This window comes from Rhamphochromis longiceps, linkage group LG13, assembly GCF_057381845.1.
Source record: "Rhamphochromis longiceps isolate RC_006_pf linkage group LG13, R_longiceps_female_GT1.1, whole genome shotgun sequence".
Classification (NCBI taxonomy): Eukaryota; Metazoa; Chordata; class Actinopteri; order Cichliformes; family Cichlidae; genus Rhamphochromis; species Rhamphochromis longiceps.
The window spans coordinates 27,181,099-27,199,513 of NC_140569.1; the positions used below are offsets into that span (position 1 = coordinate 27,181,099).

Consider the following 18,415-nt stretch of genomic DNA (forward strand, 5'->3'; position numbering starts at 1 on the left):
CACCTTTCATTTCTTTTACTAGAAAAATGGGAAACAAGTGATTTATTGAAATATGCATAAACATACATGAAAACACACTATATCAGGCAAACGCAGAGCTTACACAATTCCAATTAGCTTTATTCTTCAAAACAGACTGAGCTCGCTTTGGCAGCTTTCTCGTCATTTCTTTAAGTAGTGTTTAATAATAGTTCTCCAGGCTTCTTCAAGGACATTCAAAGCTCTTCTCTGATTGTTGGCTGCCTTTTGTTGTGTTATCTGTCAACATGATACCACATTGTTAGTCTTGACGTCCTCGTCAAGGGAGGCCAATCCATGGCTGACAGTGACTGTGTGTTTTCTATCTAGGTTTGCGTTTACTCCACTGATGCTGTGTTTGGGATCATTGTGATGCTGAAAAACGAAGCCGTTGCCAGTCAGAAACTTTCCATATGGTGTTACATGATGAATCAAACCTGATTGTACTTTTTCACATTCAAAATTCGATCAAGTTTGACAAGATCCCCAACACTACTGGCTGAAATGGAGCCACAAATGATGACGGAGCCTGTTTTACAGATGGTGCTTCGGATAATATTTCTACCATCTATCTTTCTGCAAAGCTAACTGGCCCTCAAGTTAAATTAATATAATAAATAATAATAAAAGAATACGATCTTATTTAAGCTCTTAATATAATTCTAATGGGGAGAACACAAGCTAAGAAAAACTAAAAGGAAATACAAAAGAAAGCTCCATTTACTGTTGCCTGTAATGTAGATACTTTATACTGGATGACTTTGGCTTCACACCAAACAGGAAAATAAGAATAGTCAAAGGTTAAAGTGAGATTTGGCAGGTGTGGGATCCGTAAGAATGGTTGTATAGTACTAGTGTTGTGTGGGGAAAGAAATCACTTAGAAATGGGCCACAATAATTTCTATTGTGTGCTTTAATAGATTTTTTTTTGTGTGTGTACAGGCTGTGATAGGTGAGCTGTACTCCTGCACTTTGTGTAAAGAAATTCAGCAAGATATAGGCAGATGCTACACGAGCTATTGTGGCTAATTAATCACTGCTAGACAATATGAAGCTAGTATAAAGGTGGAATTCATTGAGTTTATCTAATTATCATCTTAAATTCAAATTGGTGTCTGTAACCATTGAAACCAAACACTGATCATGATCACACCACAGCTTCTCTACACCAGTCTAAGATAGTCTCTAAACTTCAGCACAGTACTGAAAGGTGACCAGTGTAACCTGTGTTGTATTTTCATCCAGCTGTAAAATATTCACTTTTCAAAACTTTTCAGACTTCAATTTGTTTTTCAGGATGTTTCACAATATGAAAAAACCGTCTACAACACATCACGTACTGATCCATTACTGTATATGATAAAAAGTAAACTCTAAAATGAAATCAGAAATTTTATGCATGCTTTAAACTTCCAGTCTATAAAATGTGACTGAGCAGTCTTTACCTTTAAAAACAAACGATTTTCCTCTTTCTCCATCGCTGAATGAATTTATGTCTCATTGTCTTCTCTCCCTGTGAAATACAACAGCTATGGCTTTAGCTAGCATACACAAACTGCACATAACCCGTTTGTTTGTTTGCTGATATTTGTTGAGCCGTTTGAAAAAGCTTCGTTTATTCCGGATCATTCCGGCCCATTTCAACTCCATCAGCTCCATAGTGCAATAAATAATGTATCAATTAGGTATTCTGTGTCTCTTTCATCTCTGTGTCTTTTATGTCAGTCATGCGTAATAAGTCCTGATAATGGATACACCAATAGGATTGTCTTTTATATATTATTGTTCCCTCCATTTAGGTTCAATCGATTTGATGTTTTTAAAGTGCACAATAGTCCGGAAAAATGACTTCCATCAAATGTGTTGAATGTAAAGTAACAAGCTTGTTGTAAAAATGTAAAGAGTAGAAAGTACAGATATTTGTCTGAAAATATAGGAAGTAAAACTGAAAAGTTAATATAAATATTCAAGTAAAGTTCAGATACCTGGAGATTCTAACCTAATATTTGTACTTTATTACTCACCACATCTGGTTTTAAGCAAACAAGATGAAGTACACATTTTAGAGCATATGCAAATGAGTTCACTTGATGAGGTAAAGTTATTGGATGTCCCTAACTTTGAATATTTTACTGCTGGTATGTTGTAGCTGTGGAGGTTTTTGATTTTTCAGTGGTGAGACTATTGTGCCAGTTCGGAGTGATATTGAGCTTCCTTCATGATTCTGTCCTTTGGATGCTTGCTGGCTGGGTAGGTGTGAACAGCTATCCAAGTTTTCCCTCTCGTCTCTTTGTCTCAGTGTCTCTCGGTCTCCCTTTCTCTCTTTGATGTGTCAGTTGAGTAAGGCCGGAGTAGGGCAGGCAGCCATATCCATCAGCTCCATCCATCAAGCAGTGGGACGGGTGGCAGAGAGAGGATGACGGGCAGCAGAGAAGGGGCAGATGTTTTGCAGGAACTGATATGCTCTCACATCCATGAGGGATGTCATTACGCGGCCGACAGAGAAACATGTAGCTGATTAGCGCCTTATTAAGTCAAGGACACTGGCTCGCAGTAACATACACCGGTGCCATTTTGGCTTGTGGTGCTGATGGCTTGCCAGTCACTGACAACATGAGTGCCTCAGACAGATAACCTCTCTTTCTAATTAACTGCTTCTCTGTTCTTCAACTCCAAGTTCCTTTTTTGTCCATCAAGCAGCTCTGGAATAAAGCTTGCCATTTCAAGTATTATTTCCTTTTTCTTGCTCAAATGGAAGAACCCAGAGGTGCACGAGGCTTGTGGATTTCTCTCTGAGAACCACACTGTGTTGTGGTAAGTAAATAAAGCAACGTCTCCCTGAGGGCGTGTAAGGATTGTAGGAACTGAGAAAAGTAGCCCTGATCCAGCACAGTGGCTAAAATGATAATGTTGAGAATCTCATCTGTGTCTTGTGTTTTCTCCTTTAGTCGGATCTTTCGAGTTGTCCTCTGTTTCCTCTCGACAATAAATCCTGCCATGTGTTGTTAGAAATATGTATTTACTTCAAATCACATTGGCTTTGTTCAGCACTCTCCTGTCATGGTCCTGGGCCATGTGGGCCCAGTATTCTTAGTTTTCATGTATTTTTGTATTTTGTTCTTTATTTAGGCCATGCTTCCTGGGTTGATCTGTTACGTTGTTCCTTATGTGTTTTCCCTTCGTGACTCTTACCCCCTGTGTGCCCCTCTGTGTATTTATGAGCCCTCGTCTCTCTTTGTGTTTTATTCTATGTTTTCCCCAGCCCGTTATGTCTGCGTTCTCCCCGTGCTCTCTCTCCTCCTGTTTGAACCTCTGTGTACTTCCTGTTTTACTTTGCCCATCTCCCATCAGTGTTACGTTCACTCCTGCCGTGTCTTGTTATGATTATCAGTGTCACCTGTGTTCCCCGTGTGCATCCACTTCCCCTGATCATCCCTCATGTGTATTTAGTCTCTGTGTTTCATACAGTCTGTGTCGCGTCATCTGTGTTCCCACCCTCCATGTTTCCATGCCCGGTCTGTTGTATTCATAGCCTTACCTTAGTTCATTCCCAGTTTAGGTTTCTGTTTAGTTATTGCTTTTGAGCTGCCCTTATTCTTGTTTGTTTCTCTTGCGTTACCAGCCACAATAAAAGGCTCGCTTTTGTTTAAAGTTTACTCCCGTGTCACTCGTGTCCGCACCTGAGTCCTCCACGCACTCTCCACACGGTCTGTCACAGCGGACCGTGACACTCTCCTTTGTTCTCTCTTTTCTTCTCCTGCCTCTAAGTTTTTATCAGCTGTATGTTTAATACACTATAGCTTGCCACATCATAAACTGCAGCGATGTGCGTCTGCATTTCATGTGTTTTGAGTGGTTAGAGCAATAAATGGGCTCAGGGTTATGAGAACAGTGAAAAATACAGGCAATGGTGGACTGGTTAATGGGCCTCAGGATGGCTTTACTGAAATGTAATACAGTTTCACCAACAGCACACTTTTATTTGGGAAAGAGAGATAATATTTCTTTGGACAGTGCTGATTAAATGTGTTGTGCAAGAGAAAAAATGAGTGCTACTGAAGAGACTAGCCACAGATATTAATCTAATTTTAGGAAACATGATTATTGAATCTGGACTTGTTTTGCCCATTTTTTTTCAATCATCCCCAAGGTACTGCAACATCAAGACCAACAACACAAGGAACTAAAGATGTCAGAGGATAATAGATGCTCCAACCTGACTAAAAAATGACAAATGACTAAAAAAATGACTAAAAAGAGAAAATGTGTCTTTTTTCTTGTGCGCTTGCAGTAAAATCTGCTGATTTTGGTCTGTGTGAAGGGAGGAGGACGGCGATTGAGGGGTCTATAACTTTCGGGGAATGGACATTACTTTTATTTTGTTGAATGCACGAAAAGACAGGTGATGCAAACTTCATCCATCACAGAAACAGCTACATTATTTTATTTTACCGTCAGGCTCAGTCACTGCTGATGAGTTCATAGTCTCAGACATTCATCTGAAGTTAGAGCCAAAAAGATGGATAATTCAGAGTATGGCTCAACATGACAAGCCTCCAGTCTGTGAATGTAAAGTTGGTGCTGTGGTGTCTTAGGTTTTAGTTGCACAGGCTTAGCACCATCTGAAACTACAGGTCATGACGGAAAAAACTTCCCAAACTGGATACAAATGGTTGCTGGTAGTCACTGTGAAATCAATTGCTAATGTCCCATTTATGCAGGCCTAGACTTGTCAGTGACCCCCGGTAACCACTGGTTGATAGGAAATTAAATCTGCAGCCAGTTGGAGAGTGGTTGCTGGAGATTGCTGGCAGTCACTGGCGTAAAACTGGTTACAATAAAGGTACAGCATCAACAACCTCTGCAATCACTTTGGCCACCTGTAGTTTGCATACAGCACACACATCTTTTCAGCAGAAGGGCACAGCTTCCACTTTTAATTTCTGATTTTCACCCTGTAGTTTCACTACAGCTCAGAGAGTCAAAGGGAACGTATTTGCCATGGTGCACAAAGTTTTTGATGTAGCATGCTCTTTGCCTCTAATTTCACCTGGCAACTGCCACTAACCTCCAGCAATGTCATATGGTTGGGGAATCTGCATATTTCCCCTTTAACTGGAGGTTGGCAGCAGATAGATGTTGAGTATGGTTTTGCTGGAAGTTTCTTCCTCTTGAAAATGAGTTTTTTTTCACACTGTTGCCAAGTGCTTGCTCATAGGGAGTCGTCTGATTCTTGGGGTTTTCTCTGTATTATTGTACGGTCTTTTTCTTAAGGTGACTGTTGTTGTGATTTGGTGCTATATAAATAAAATTGAAGCGACTCCACATATCTTACTTGCAGTCTATGGTTAGCTGAGGATCATAGACTGCAAACCACTTCTGAAAATTTATACTGTAGATCAGTGAAAGGCAAAAACATTGGTATACTTTTTTTAGTGCATTATTTGACAGTTGGGTAATCACAGTTTTCCAATGTGCACACTGACACTTTAACTTCCAAATAGAGTGGCTAAGGTGATCTATTTAAACTGCTTGTTTCATTTTAAACTTTGCTGAACAAAGAAACCATTCCTGAGAGAAATGATGGCAAAAACTGCAAGTTGAAAAAGTCCACCCAAACGTGTCATTTGCATTATAAATAACGAGCCATTATAAAGGGAGCTGTGCCTTATAGTGTTTTCCCTTCTCTTCACTTCCTACTTGCTGCTCTCAGTTATCTCTGCCTTTGGCTGGCTGTGGGAGCTGACTTGCTCTTGATTTTTACACCATCTCTCAGCAACGTGTCAGGTCCAGTTTAGCACTTGAGGGCAGAACGTGTCAGAATCACAGCCCCCTCTCTCTCCAGGCTGTCTCGAACCCAAGGTGAGTCAGGCCTTGTCACCACTCCTATAAAGACATAACCCATCACATGGCGCTGGTAGATGGCCAGTAGTTAATAGCCCTGTTGTGATTCGCCAGGGAAAATACTCATCTGCTGAAGAGAGCAATCACTTAGAGCAAGGTTGGGGTTTTATGGGTTTAGAAGGGAGGTGGATGCTCAAATGTAAATCTGCAGAATCACAGCATGTCTGAGCTTTGGCACACACTAGGCGAATAAAATCTTAAATCGAAAGACAGCTTGTGGTGGAGATATGAGTTGAAATACAAGCACAGTTGAGGCTGTGAGCGCAAGGCACGAACATTTTGTGGAATGGCGAAACTTCAAGTTGAGAATCCACGGATCTGCACTGGTGACTTAGAGACAAATTCCTGCACAAGTCACTGACTTTGTGTTTGTGTGTCCTCTCTCTAGAAAGAGTTCCTGGCAGCTACAACTGAAAAGGACATCTTTGCCCATCTGGGTCTCGAGTACATCGAGCCTTGGCAGAGAAATGCGTAGGCCTCCGCTCCTCCTTGGCTGGATGATACCCTGTGCATACATCAGTGTTTATCCCATCTGCTTGCTGTTATGTGGCTCTCCTGTGATTCACTTTCAAACAGCTTTTGATTTCCATACACTTTTGTGTTGTTGTTGTTGCCAATATTGTTGTTGTCTAGATTACATGATGACGTGTGATTCATAATTCTGCTTATTCACTATTGTCTGCCAGCAAATAAACATTCTCCTGTACCATTCACAGGCTCCTGTCTCTAAGTGTTGTAATCATAGGCAGGATAAAAAGACTAATCAGTCAGTATGAATCGCCTGGGGTGCCTGTGAGGTGCAGGAGAAAGGGAGCCTGAAAGAAACAAGGCAGTAAAGGGGGTGACCACTGAGAAAAAGGGAGGGAGAGGAAGAAGACAGGAAACGATGAGAAAAGTGAGGGGGAAGGGAGCTCTTTGTCGAGCAAAATGTTGTAATCACCCTCCTCCTGGCAGGAAAGTGCTCAGTGTGAAGCTGAGCCAGGTCTTTGGGGGATTGAGAGGCGGGTAATGAGCTTCAGCTAGAGGAGCGTTCCGCGTCGCCATTTAGCCTCCATTTAAGCCTACGTCCACTGGAGATCATTTAGCTGGCATTCCCCTATCCAAAGACCAGTCGTCTCCTTTCTTTGTTCCCCGATGAATCCACTTCCCCAGATGCTTGGCTGAAATTAGAGGCAATCAGCTACAGTGGGAAATCAGGAAGAATTCAGAAGGAAGGTAAACGAGCTTGCTGAACACACAAATGGAGTTTGGCTGCCAAAGCGATTCTGTCTCCCCAGCATCCATTATCTTATTGCTTTGACTTTGCTTATGTTTTATGTATGGCGGTTGTTTATCAGGATTTGCGTCCTTTTTTCAGGACGGTGATCCTCTAATGAAGAACCTTTATTGATCCCCGCGGGCTGTTTGGGTACATCTGATTTGCTCCTTTAGTGATGACATGACCTGCCCTGCTGTTCATCCCCCAACCCACTTTCCTCTTGATGCTCAGCCTCCGGTTTATCCCAGGATGCTGCAACAAGAGCAGAGACAGATGAGAGCAAAGCATTCTAGTGAATCACCCTATTTAAAGATTTTTAAGTAGAACAGTCCGGCGCTTTGAGGACTTGACCCAGGCCTCCCCTTCTCCCACCTCTTTCTACTTTCTCCCTCTTGGCCTCTGTCTTTCTCTCCCGCTGAGCTGCTCTTTCAACCTTGCTGACACAAAACAAACTCTAAAGCTTCTGAGCTGCAGCGTTAACCAGATGGAACAGGCTCCCTGATCTCCAGGGTTATCTAATGTTTTCACTTTTAAAACGAAGGCGGATCCCCTCTGCCCCAAGCCCCACAGAAATCGTCTCTAAATTTCTCTAGAGTAAAATAAAAACCAAGCTGACCTCAATAAATGTACATTTGTTCAGCTCTCTTTTTCCTAATTGTTGTTCAAGTGCAAATTGGATCTTCTGCTACTTTCACATTAAAAATTCACAAGTGTAAAGGGATTAAAAGGCTATAGTTCTCAATTTAACAACAGCATTGTTGTTGTGCTCTCAGAAGACCTTAAACTGTTTGCAAAGCTGAAAAGCAAAGATTTGAGTACAGCGGGGTAATGCTGCGTGCTCCTATAAGAGTTAATTTTCTGTGGAGCAATACAAGGTCTGATCAAAAGTTTCTTAAAAAAATCAAAACCCATACCTGATTTAAATTTAAAAATCAGTTTTTCATTTCTTTGCACACATATGGACGACTTCCAGTGCTTCTGTTATATTTGAAGTGCTCCCTGGAAGTCTAATCACTTGTATGAGTTCACCTGCAACTTTGCAATGGTCCTAATCAAACAGCAGTTGCACAGTAAATGAAAGAGTCAGCAGTCATGTGATAAGAGCAGCATGAGCTAGTTGTTTTTTTTGACATGAACATTGATTTTGCACAGTAAATTTGTCCCCAGAAATCAGGCTACCTATTTTCTACCTGGAGCAAAACAGTTCACATATGGCCCGCATTGTGGAGAGCATCGTGTGTACCCTCTTACATTACTTTGACCTATCAAACATAAACAGTTTACCACCCAACCAGAAAGCATGCTTTGGTCCTCTGCGTCTTCTCTTCCTCCAAAATAAATAATCATGTCAACAACTTCCAGTTTCACACCTTCCACTGGGTAAAAAGTAGAAGCTGCTTTGGAAGATGTATGAGGAGACTACTTTGAAAACTAGCTCAACTAAACAGTTTTTGTTTAGTCTGGTTCTGCAGGAAGTTTCTTCCTGTTCAAAGGAGGTTTTTCCTTCCCACTGTTAGTGGTTGCTCAGAGGGGGTCAATTGATTGTTAAGGTTTTCTCTGTATCATTGTAGCATCCTTACCTTGCAATATAAAGCACCTTGAGATGACTGTTGTTGTGATAAATATATAATATTATTATTATATATGAATACAACTGAACTGAACTGAATTGAAACTGAGTGCCTAAGAATAGACTTATGGCTCAAGTATCAGTCCAGTCAGGTTATACATAATTTAAGTGCATAGTATGAATACACCATCCAGTCATAGGGTGAGAGGCAGGGTACACCCTGGCCAGGTTAACAATCTTTTGTAGGTCTAACACAGACAGACATAACATGACCGTCTATGCTCACCTTCACGCCCACAGCCAACCTAATCCCATGCATTCATTGGACTGCGGGAGGAAGTGAGAGTACCCGGAGAAAACTGAAGAAATACCCCATAGATGCCAGTTGTGTAGCATAAATGTTTCCCACCTGTCATGAGCACTTCACAGGTTGGGGTTTTGTAGTATGGAGTTTTACAATGGGGATGTTGTTTATATGATAAATCAGTAACAGTCTGCCCAGCTTGTTTGACAGTGTAAATGATCATTTCATTATCTGAAAAAATCCTGGCATTTATAGCTGAACCGCCACAGAATGAGCACAGCCAGGTGACTGACAGATTTTACTATAAACTCTGATATAAGGCAAATTTCTGACCAGTCCATGAATTGATTAAATATGGACAAGGATATATTAGCCATATTTAGGATGGTTAAAAGATTAGCTGAAGGAAACTATTACACACCACTGCACAAATTTAAAAAATGGAAAAATTCACAAAGTAACACAGGAGTGTTCTGACAGCTTGTATTAACTAGCTATTGTCCAAAGAGACTGATTTTGCAAAGGTCCAACCCTTAAACCTCAGATCTAGCTAATTTGTTTATTCATCACTTTCAGCCAATCGCATGTGGCCATTTTCTATGCAAATTGTCGCCTTTGGCTCCTCGCTGTCTGGCAAACACTGCCTTTTTTTTGCATGCTTGATGTCTGAGGTCTGACTGAGATGACAGATGTGTGAATAAATGAAAAATTGCTTGCCCGAATTTGCATAAAAGTGCTTGATTTGCTGACAAAAACGTATTTTGCCATCCAATCGGTTTTCATTTCTACCTATGCAATCATTTCCATTCCCCAGTTTTCTCTCGGTGACATTCCAGCTCCAAACACCTTCATCTCCATCTGACACCCATTCTTTTAAGTTGAGCAGATCCATCACGGCACAGGAGCTTTGTATTGACATTTTGATGGTATATGCCAGCCGGGTCTCATTCATTTGCTGCATTGCAGCCCAACTCCTGACTTTAACTAGCATGTGCCTTGTAATACATTCATGGATGGATTACTGAATGGACTCTTCGAAAGAGACAAAGAACTAATTTCAACAGTGCAAAAACTATCAGCAAAGACACAAAATATTAGATGGGCAGGGAAAGTGCAAACAAAAGAAATGCATTGGAGCTATAAATGATCAAAAAGTTAGAAACACAAGCTTGTTTTTAAAGCCCTAATGCCATGTACAGTATGAGTGTAGGCCAAAACCCATTATAAATAAAAACGTCTGCAACTTTGAGTCTGGGTGTCTTCCTCCTAGTGGGCCTCCTTCTTATTCATGTCTCATAAGTCATCCATGGATACATTACAATGTAAATTGACATTGGGTCATTCTACAGCTCTACCAATTTGTCACTGCATATATGATGAGGTTGGCTGTGAGAGCTGATGATATTGCATAGATGGGGAGTGCTCAAAGATTAATGGGTGACTCTTTGAGGAGGACACATGTACCTGGGGGAACATCCATCAGCCATAAAGCTTCCCTGGGGATGGTCTTGAGATAGAATATGAAGTGCCACTCTCATCTCGGTTACATGACAAAAGGTCACGATGTGTAAGTGTGTGCACATCATGTGAATAATCATGTGGACACATTCCTCAGAGGTGAGAGCAAGCATCTGTGGATGAAATGCCAGAAACAAAAAGAAAGAGCTCTTTGATTATCGTCCACAGCGTTAATGCAGCAAAGAACATCAGTTTTCATCACAGTTTGAGCCACTGGCGCAGCTATCCTTTCATGCCAGGCATACAGCAACTGAAAAGGAGAGGACCAAAATAGATCAGGACCAAACACTGATAACGTCTGAGCTGAGCTCCTTGAGCAAACTTTCTCTTGTATTGTATCAGAAGACAGTGATTTATTGGCTGTGCTGTAGGGGCTTGAATGCAAGTGTTAGGGCCAGTCAAAGCCAATGGGGGAAGGTGACAGAATAAGGACACTGTGTATCCTTGCCTCTCAAGGCCTGTCACAACGTCAAATCAGCCGATGCATGGCAGTGGCCGACTCTGAAACATTAAAAAAAAAAAGAAAGAGTGAGAAGAGAAGAGCACTGAGACATCTGCATTAAACAGACATTAGAAAGACTTTTAAAGGCCGCCATCATGATAAACATTTCTATTTTAAGCTAATACTGTCTGGCAAGACGACTGGTTCAAACTGGATTTGAATTTCTCCTGAGTTTCTGATGAAAATGAGCAATTTTAATTTGCTTTAGAAAAACAAATGAAATTGGAGACGTGGGTGATCAGCAGAGATGTTTACGCTGGATTCTTGGGGATAATTTCCTCGCAAAGGCATACCCTCCACTGGTGTCACAGTGACTTTCAGCCTCCTTCAGGCTTATAAAATCAAGAGTGATGCACAGAGAGCATGAGAAAAATCATGCACTCCCTCACAAGAAACTTTAATTCGAGGTGACCCGCTCCCTTCATGATAAATGACCTACATCCTTGATTTCTGGGAGGGCGGACGGATTCGGAGAGTGTGTGTCCTCCTCCACAGGTGGCAGAGGAATGGGAGGAGAAGAGGAGGATGAAGAGGAGGAGATTAGCCATCTGCTGCAACATGTCACTGCACTCCACTCCTTCCTGTGCTTTCTGCTTTGTGGCAAACAGGCGTGGGAGAGAATCTCATCTGTTTGTCTTTCTATGCATTTGCACATTTTTATATTTGTGTGCACACACGCACGCAGTTTCCCTTACAGTGAATGAAAGTCCTTCCTAATGGTTGTTTACATCAGCATTTATGAATGCATATATGAGGACATCCACATGTCAGCCTGTGTCTCTTTGCTCTTTGCTTTTGTCTGTCTTGTAAAGATCACTGATGTATAATCTCTGCCAGGGTGCATCTGTCACTAACTAACGGAGAGCAACATTTTGCTACAATGAATTAATAATTCTCATTGTAATTCCAGAAAAATAAACTGTAAGCATCTATGTTGTAGTAAATGTACAAATGGAATAGAATAAGCCTGTAAACTAATGATAGGAAGTTTAAGTTAATTATGGCCTTATTTAAAGATGCTAATACATTATATACTATGATGGCTGAGAGTTTAGATGCACTGCAACTGAAGAAAACCAGCTAATTGAAAAATTCTGCATAAGCACACAAAACAATGGAAGTAGACAAGCAAAACAAAAGAAAAGCAGAAAAAGAAGAAGCCAAACACAACTGAAGACAATAATGTGCCGGAGGAGCTGTGGAAGTGACAAGCTAACAATAACGGTAAACATGCAGCTACAGTATTATTATATGAATCATATGATTAAAACACACATTACCTTGCATCATTTTCTCCCTGACAGCACTGATGAATCCACTACTTCCAAAATATGTGGTCCATAACTGTAAGATGACACTGATATGATGGTTATGTGCATGTTTTACATAAAGTCTATAAATATATGCAGTTACCAGTGGTATGTAATACTGTAAATTTCAGGATTGATACCAAATAAATTCAGGGTCAGTGTTGCCAATACCAATACTTTTAACTTATGAATGCAGCGTATGTAGGGGAGACCAGTGTGTCCTGATTTTAGTGATGAAATATTATCGATTTGGAAATTCTAAATACATTTTAATAGCAACGAAATCACTGTGATTTTTACTTTCCACATAATTACACACCTTTAAGCTATTCATCTGTTTCCAGCTATTCACCTGGGCTTTTGTTTGAGAGCTGGAATGTAAATGCGTCTGTCTCTAAAGCACTTTGGGTCAGCTTCTGTTATTTAAATGTTCTATAGGCTATAAATAAAACAGCCGTGACAGTCAACACAAAAAGGTTCAGACATTTTTCACAGAGTATCCTTGAGGTATAGTTTTTAATTTAACATAATTCAGTGGACTACATACTGAACTTAGAGGATAGAAACAAAGTATCAATCCTATCAGACTAGTATTTTTCTGATACCAATACCAGAGTTGACGCTATCAATATTTGGATTGATCCACCCACCTCTCGCAGTTATGGCCACAGTGATATTTCTATTGGTCAGAGCTCACTTCTTTTCAACAACCCTGAGCTGTGGCTGTATATTGGACTGTTTTCATTTGACTTTCACACCCAGTATATCAGCATTTTCACAGTGTTAACTTAAGATGACCTGAGACTCACTATATATTGGTCTATAGTGATTGGTTAGGAAAAACTGAAACTCTTCCCTCATGCAAATGAGCTAGAGTATCAGACTGAAGATGGAAATGGAGTGGGAAAAACAAATACTCTTTCTATACTCAATCTGTGGTGTGAAATCACAATTTGCACAGCATATACTGGAATTCTTGCAGCTTTTGCTCCAGTCCTGTCAGACCCATTAAAGGCTATCTGCCAACGTGATTGAAGGGTTTGTAAGGAAAAAAAAATCACCCACATTTGGTGGGTGGCGGATGTGGAGCTTACAAGATTAAGGTAGTGCAGGTGAGTGTGTGTGTGTGTGTGTGTGTGTGTGTGTGTGTGTGTGTGTGTGTGTGTGTGTGTGTGTGTGTGTTGAATTAATGTTGCTGCTGTACTCGTAATAGTTACAGTAAACTCTCTGGTGTACCTGTACTACTGATGATGCTGAGGGAATGGAAGAATGAAGATTAGAGAGATAGGTGATTTGGGACTGTTCCCGAGTAGTTGTGGATAATCCCAGGTCATTCCACAAAAAGTCTGTAAAACTACTTGTTACAAAATGACCACAGCTGTTGGTAATGATAGCCAGCACTATATCCACCTCATCTTCACCTTATCATTCTTAGAAAGTTAAAATTAGTTCTCATCAGTGCAGCAAGCACACATTTCCAAGATGTTCTAAGATCAAGGATTTTTCTACCTATAATTAAGAAGTACAATTAGTATCTAAGCACCTGCTTCGTCAGGTTTATATAGCACTTTTAAAAAGCTGTCTCTCATGAGACCTCCAATTTACTGAAGTGCAACAATTAATTGCCGCTGTGACCCTATTCAAGCATGACAACTCAGAGAGAGAAATCAGTGGAAGGCACATTCAGTATTTGTGAAAACTGCATGATACTGTGTGGCTTAGAATATTTTAAAAACAAACAAACAAAAAAACAATCACATTTTTAATATTCTGGACTGGAAAAATGAGTAAATCAGTAAATTTATTATTGCCTATGTTTTATGTGCAAATGTGCTTGAGTTACTGAAAATGAGCGTGTCTGAGCTTCTTATCACTTTCTTTGTCTTTTTTCTCTCTGTTCTTGTGTGTGTCTGTGTGTGTATGTGCACTGCGGTCAGTTTGTTCATTTTTCAGCTATTTCTGACCCCTCTCCCTCTGTGCTGAGTCCCAGTCTCTCCCGTTGCTCTTCCCGCTATTCCAGATGGACCTGCTTCCGTATCAGGCTGCTAATGAGGCGGCGCTCTTCATTCTGTGGCTCTTTGAATGGAGGGCCAACCATTTAACCCTGCCCAGCTGCCCTCATGACCCCCATGTATTTTTAGGCTTCACCTCATTTCATGCTGAATAAACACCTATGTCTGGACACCCTCGAGGGCCACGCCACATGGCTTCCTAGTGGACTGAGCTGATGATGCAAGCTGACAAAATCTGGTAAATACTACCTTTAGACTTCTTGGATAAGAACACTTTTCCACAAGGGAAAAAGGTGCAACATCTAGAGTTTTGCTTTCTTCCTTTTCTTGCATTTCTAGCTTGCTAAAGGCAGCACTTTAAAAATGTACCATCACTAAATCATCATTTTAAAAAGATCATTGTCAACATGTCTGGCAGCTTCTGCGTAGTCAGTTTTACTCCATGGAGGGAGAGTAGGTGTGAAATCTGTTGCATTACAAAACGGCAACAGCTTTGATTTTTCAGTTAATGTTTGTTTGAGTCCCACTGTTATAATCCTATCAGTTTGACCTAATTTAACCTAAAGTTGCATTGATCAGTTTCAACGTTTTCTGTCCTCTGCAAAGGCTAACGTTATCCTCACACACAAAAAGAAGCACTGGTTGGTCTCAATGCTTAAAAGATTAGTACGCTGATTTAATCTTGTGGAGCTGTAACACTGATGTAACACTGTAACACTGCTGATGTTACTTCTTCCTCTTTTACGTACATTAACTCAGTCAGTTTGATCAGACTTTTAGGCGTGTAATGCTAGTAGCGGCTAACATAGCCTCAGGCCTCTTTGCCTTTAGCAGAGATAAGGAGCAGGCTACGATGATCTGGAAAGCCCTCTTCTGTCTAATTCCACACCCTTAGATCTTTTCCATTTTAAAACTTGTCTTCAGACCCTCAAATGCTAAGTGACATTGCTTGAGGATATAGCAGACTTCACGGAACTCCCTCTGGATCCACCAAAGACTTTATACAACTTTTTGCTTTCATAAGAAGTGCAAAACATACTCTGTGCGTAAAATTGGTAGAGTATCCCTTAAAATAAGCTAGATTTAAACAGGAGCTGTTATGCTACTGTACTTTCTGTCATATATTACATACATTACTATCACTGTTGCTCATATTAAACAGTTTTAAGGTTTCTGATATTGAGGTTAGAAATGAATAGAATGCCTTTAGTGTCACTATAGAGATTTACAGTTTGGGTTATTGCATGCAAAATTAAGTATTGCACAGTGGTGGTTTATAGTGGGAAGTCCTTGGAATGAGGGGTGGAACTGTGTTACGAGTGCATGTGTGAGTTCAGGCTGGTTTTTTTTTTTGTTTTTTTCCCATTTGATTCACCTTTTATTGTTTATTTTATTTTCACTTACTGAATACGGGACAGACTTGACTGGGGGAAAGAAGGGGAGAAAGAAAGAGGGAAAGAGAAACAGCTGAGAAGAGGGACGGGGGAGAAGGGCAAAAGACAAAAACCAACAGAACGGGCAGAGAAAAAAAATGCATATATCAATCACCTGGATCACCTGCTGAGAAAGAAAAAAGAAAGCAAGCAGAAGAGAACAAGAGTAATAGAATAAACAACATCACAATGATATATGGGAATATGACAGTAAATACTAAATGTTAAACATTATTGTGCAGCACATAAGATCAACAGAACACAGTGTGCTTTGAGGTAGGAGCCAAAAAGGGTGTAGTTTGTGGGTGTGATCACCCGTGTGTACACCTGTGAGCATGGACACGCTTGTTTTTTGTTTTTTTAAAAGGTTCCTTCATGTAATAATCTGCTAGAGGGTGTGGGGGGGCCACAGCCCCGTCCTCCAGGGCGTGAAGCAGGTGTGGAGGAGATCAAAACTCCAGACATCCAGAGGTCCCCAGAACACAAGAGACCAAGGAAGACCAACAGAGGGGCAGCTGCGCCACTGTCCCGGAAAGAGCTGAGGAGAGTCCCAGATGAGGGCTCACTCAGCAGCCGCGGAGCAGAAGCCAGGGGGAGTTGCAGTGACGCGCCCGTGAGCTCCGCCGGCAGCCAGCTGCGCCTGAGTGACCGAGCCCCAGGCCGAGAGGCCGGGGGCACCCCACCTCCGAAGTGGCCCGAGCGAGCCCCAGGCTCCAGGCCCCGATAAGCGGCCGCCAAGGAGTGAGCCGGTGTGTACCTGGACGCCCATCCCCGGACACAAAGAACCACCAACGCACCGATGTCTGAGGGGGTCCGCCACTGGCAGGGGAAGTGGTGGTAGGGGGAGATAGGCCTCCAAACCTTGGAGGGCCTGAGATGTCCCCAGAGAGGTGGCGCCTGACACCCAACCTGACATATAGACACAGACATACAGGCACACACAGATACAAACATCCATTCCCACCCTCATGCTCTCATATGCACTTACTCCACACTCAACCAACGTGGAGACATACATAAAGAGACGTTGTACACACGATCCCACTCCCCAAGCATACTCTACAAACCGGGTCTAGGTGCCCCCGCCCCTGGAGGGGGGAACTGCACCCAGACCCAGGTGGTGTTTCCCTTTTCCCTGCGGTGGGGGGAGGCAGACCGCCCCGACTCCGCAGCAGCAGGAAGGCTCCACACTCCAGACCGCAGTCGGACGGCCAACTCCTCCTCCTAGTCCTAGCCCCCCTGCTCCAGCAGGTCGCAGAGAACGGGGGTGAGAGAAGACTCCGAACCTCCCTCCACCCGCTCATTGTAATGTTGATGCATGTGTGTTCTAAGGTGCATTTAAAACCCAGGAGGGCTTGGAGCTACCTGCCAGAGAGCAGCAGGTAAGCGCATGGTCCCTCCTGCTAGCCCTCAATGTCTACGTGTATTTAAAATTGAGAGGTGGGCAACGATGCCAGGGGTGGGGTGTACACCCTGATGGTACTTTGGACTCCGTGTATCGTGCCCACCCCCAAGATCCTATATGTATGTGTAATGAGAGTGTGAGTAATGTGAATGTCTAAGTTGTGGGATAAAATTGAGGCAGAGGCAGCCAGAAGGGGACAGAGGGGGGGGTAGCCTCCTCTGCACCCTGGTGACATACCCCTACTCCAAGGCCCTGCATGTGTGGGTGGTTGTGGTGGAGCGGGAAGAGGGAGGCAGCTGGAGATGGAGAGGGAAGGAAGGGAGGGGCAGGTGACCCCTCCCTGGGGCCAGCTCCCCCGCTGACCCCAGTAGGCACCCCCATACTCCGCGACCCGCCAGGGAAAGGGGGCCCAGGCCCATCCAGACCGGGCCCAGTGCAGCAGCGCCGCCCGGCCCCACAGAGCCCGGGACAGTCCACCCAACCCCACCACAGAGAAAACTGCACCCACCCCACCATCCACTCATCTTCCAGACTACATAAGACAATAAACACCCAGGCTGAGATCTTCCTCCACCTCTCCTGTATCTCCCCCTCCTGCAGAGGCAGCTCCTGAGGAGAGGAAAGCTCCTGCAAGATGTGACAATCTCCCCCACCAGTTGAAGAGCCCCCCAGGTGGCTCGACGCACCGGCGGCACCCTGCTCCAGGGCTGGGCCCCCATGCACCCACCCGCCCACAACCCCGGCAACACACCAACCAGGACCCAAGCCCCCGAGGCCCGGTCCGGGTCCCAGCCCAGAGACGGAGCGCCCCCAGAACCTCACGCCCATCCCGGACCCACCCAGGGGCAGCCAGGCTACCAGGTCAGTAACCCACGTCCGTCAGCACAGACCCTCCCCTAGCCCCGCTGCACGCAGCCGCGAGGAAACAGTCACCGGAGAGCCAACAGAGCCCCTAACCGGACATGACCGCTACCCCGGGTTGAGCCCCCCAAGGAAGATGCCTCCGGGGAACCCCCCGACGCCCTAAGCCTGTCCCTACCCCCACACCAATCACAACAGTGAAGGCGGGACCAAACTATGACCCCCCACCCCCACTAGGTGATGGAGCTGATCAGTTCAGGCTGGTTATGACTTTTGGGAAGAAACTGTTCTTGAGTCTTTGTGCTGATGCACCCGTAGCT

General features: G+C 43.1%; 1 protein-coding gene across 1 annotated transcript in view; it reads left to right on the forward strand.

Moving 5' to 3' along the window:
- The window catches only part of dntt (deoxynucleotidyltransferase, terminal), a 105,084-nt gene extending 94,685 nt beyond the window's left edge, over positions 1–10,399 (forward strand). The window contains exon 11 of the mRNA XM_085428828.1: positions 6,311–10,399. Within this exon, the coding sequence (XP_085284954.1) occupies positions 6,311–6,397 (87 nt within the window). The 3' untranslated portion in view covers positions 6,398–10,399. The remainder of the gene's footprint in view (positions 1–6,310) is intronic.
- The last annotated feature ends 8,016 nt before the right edge of the window (positions 10,400–18,415 follow it).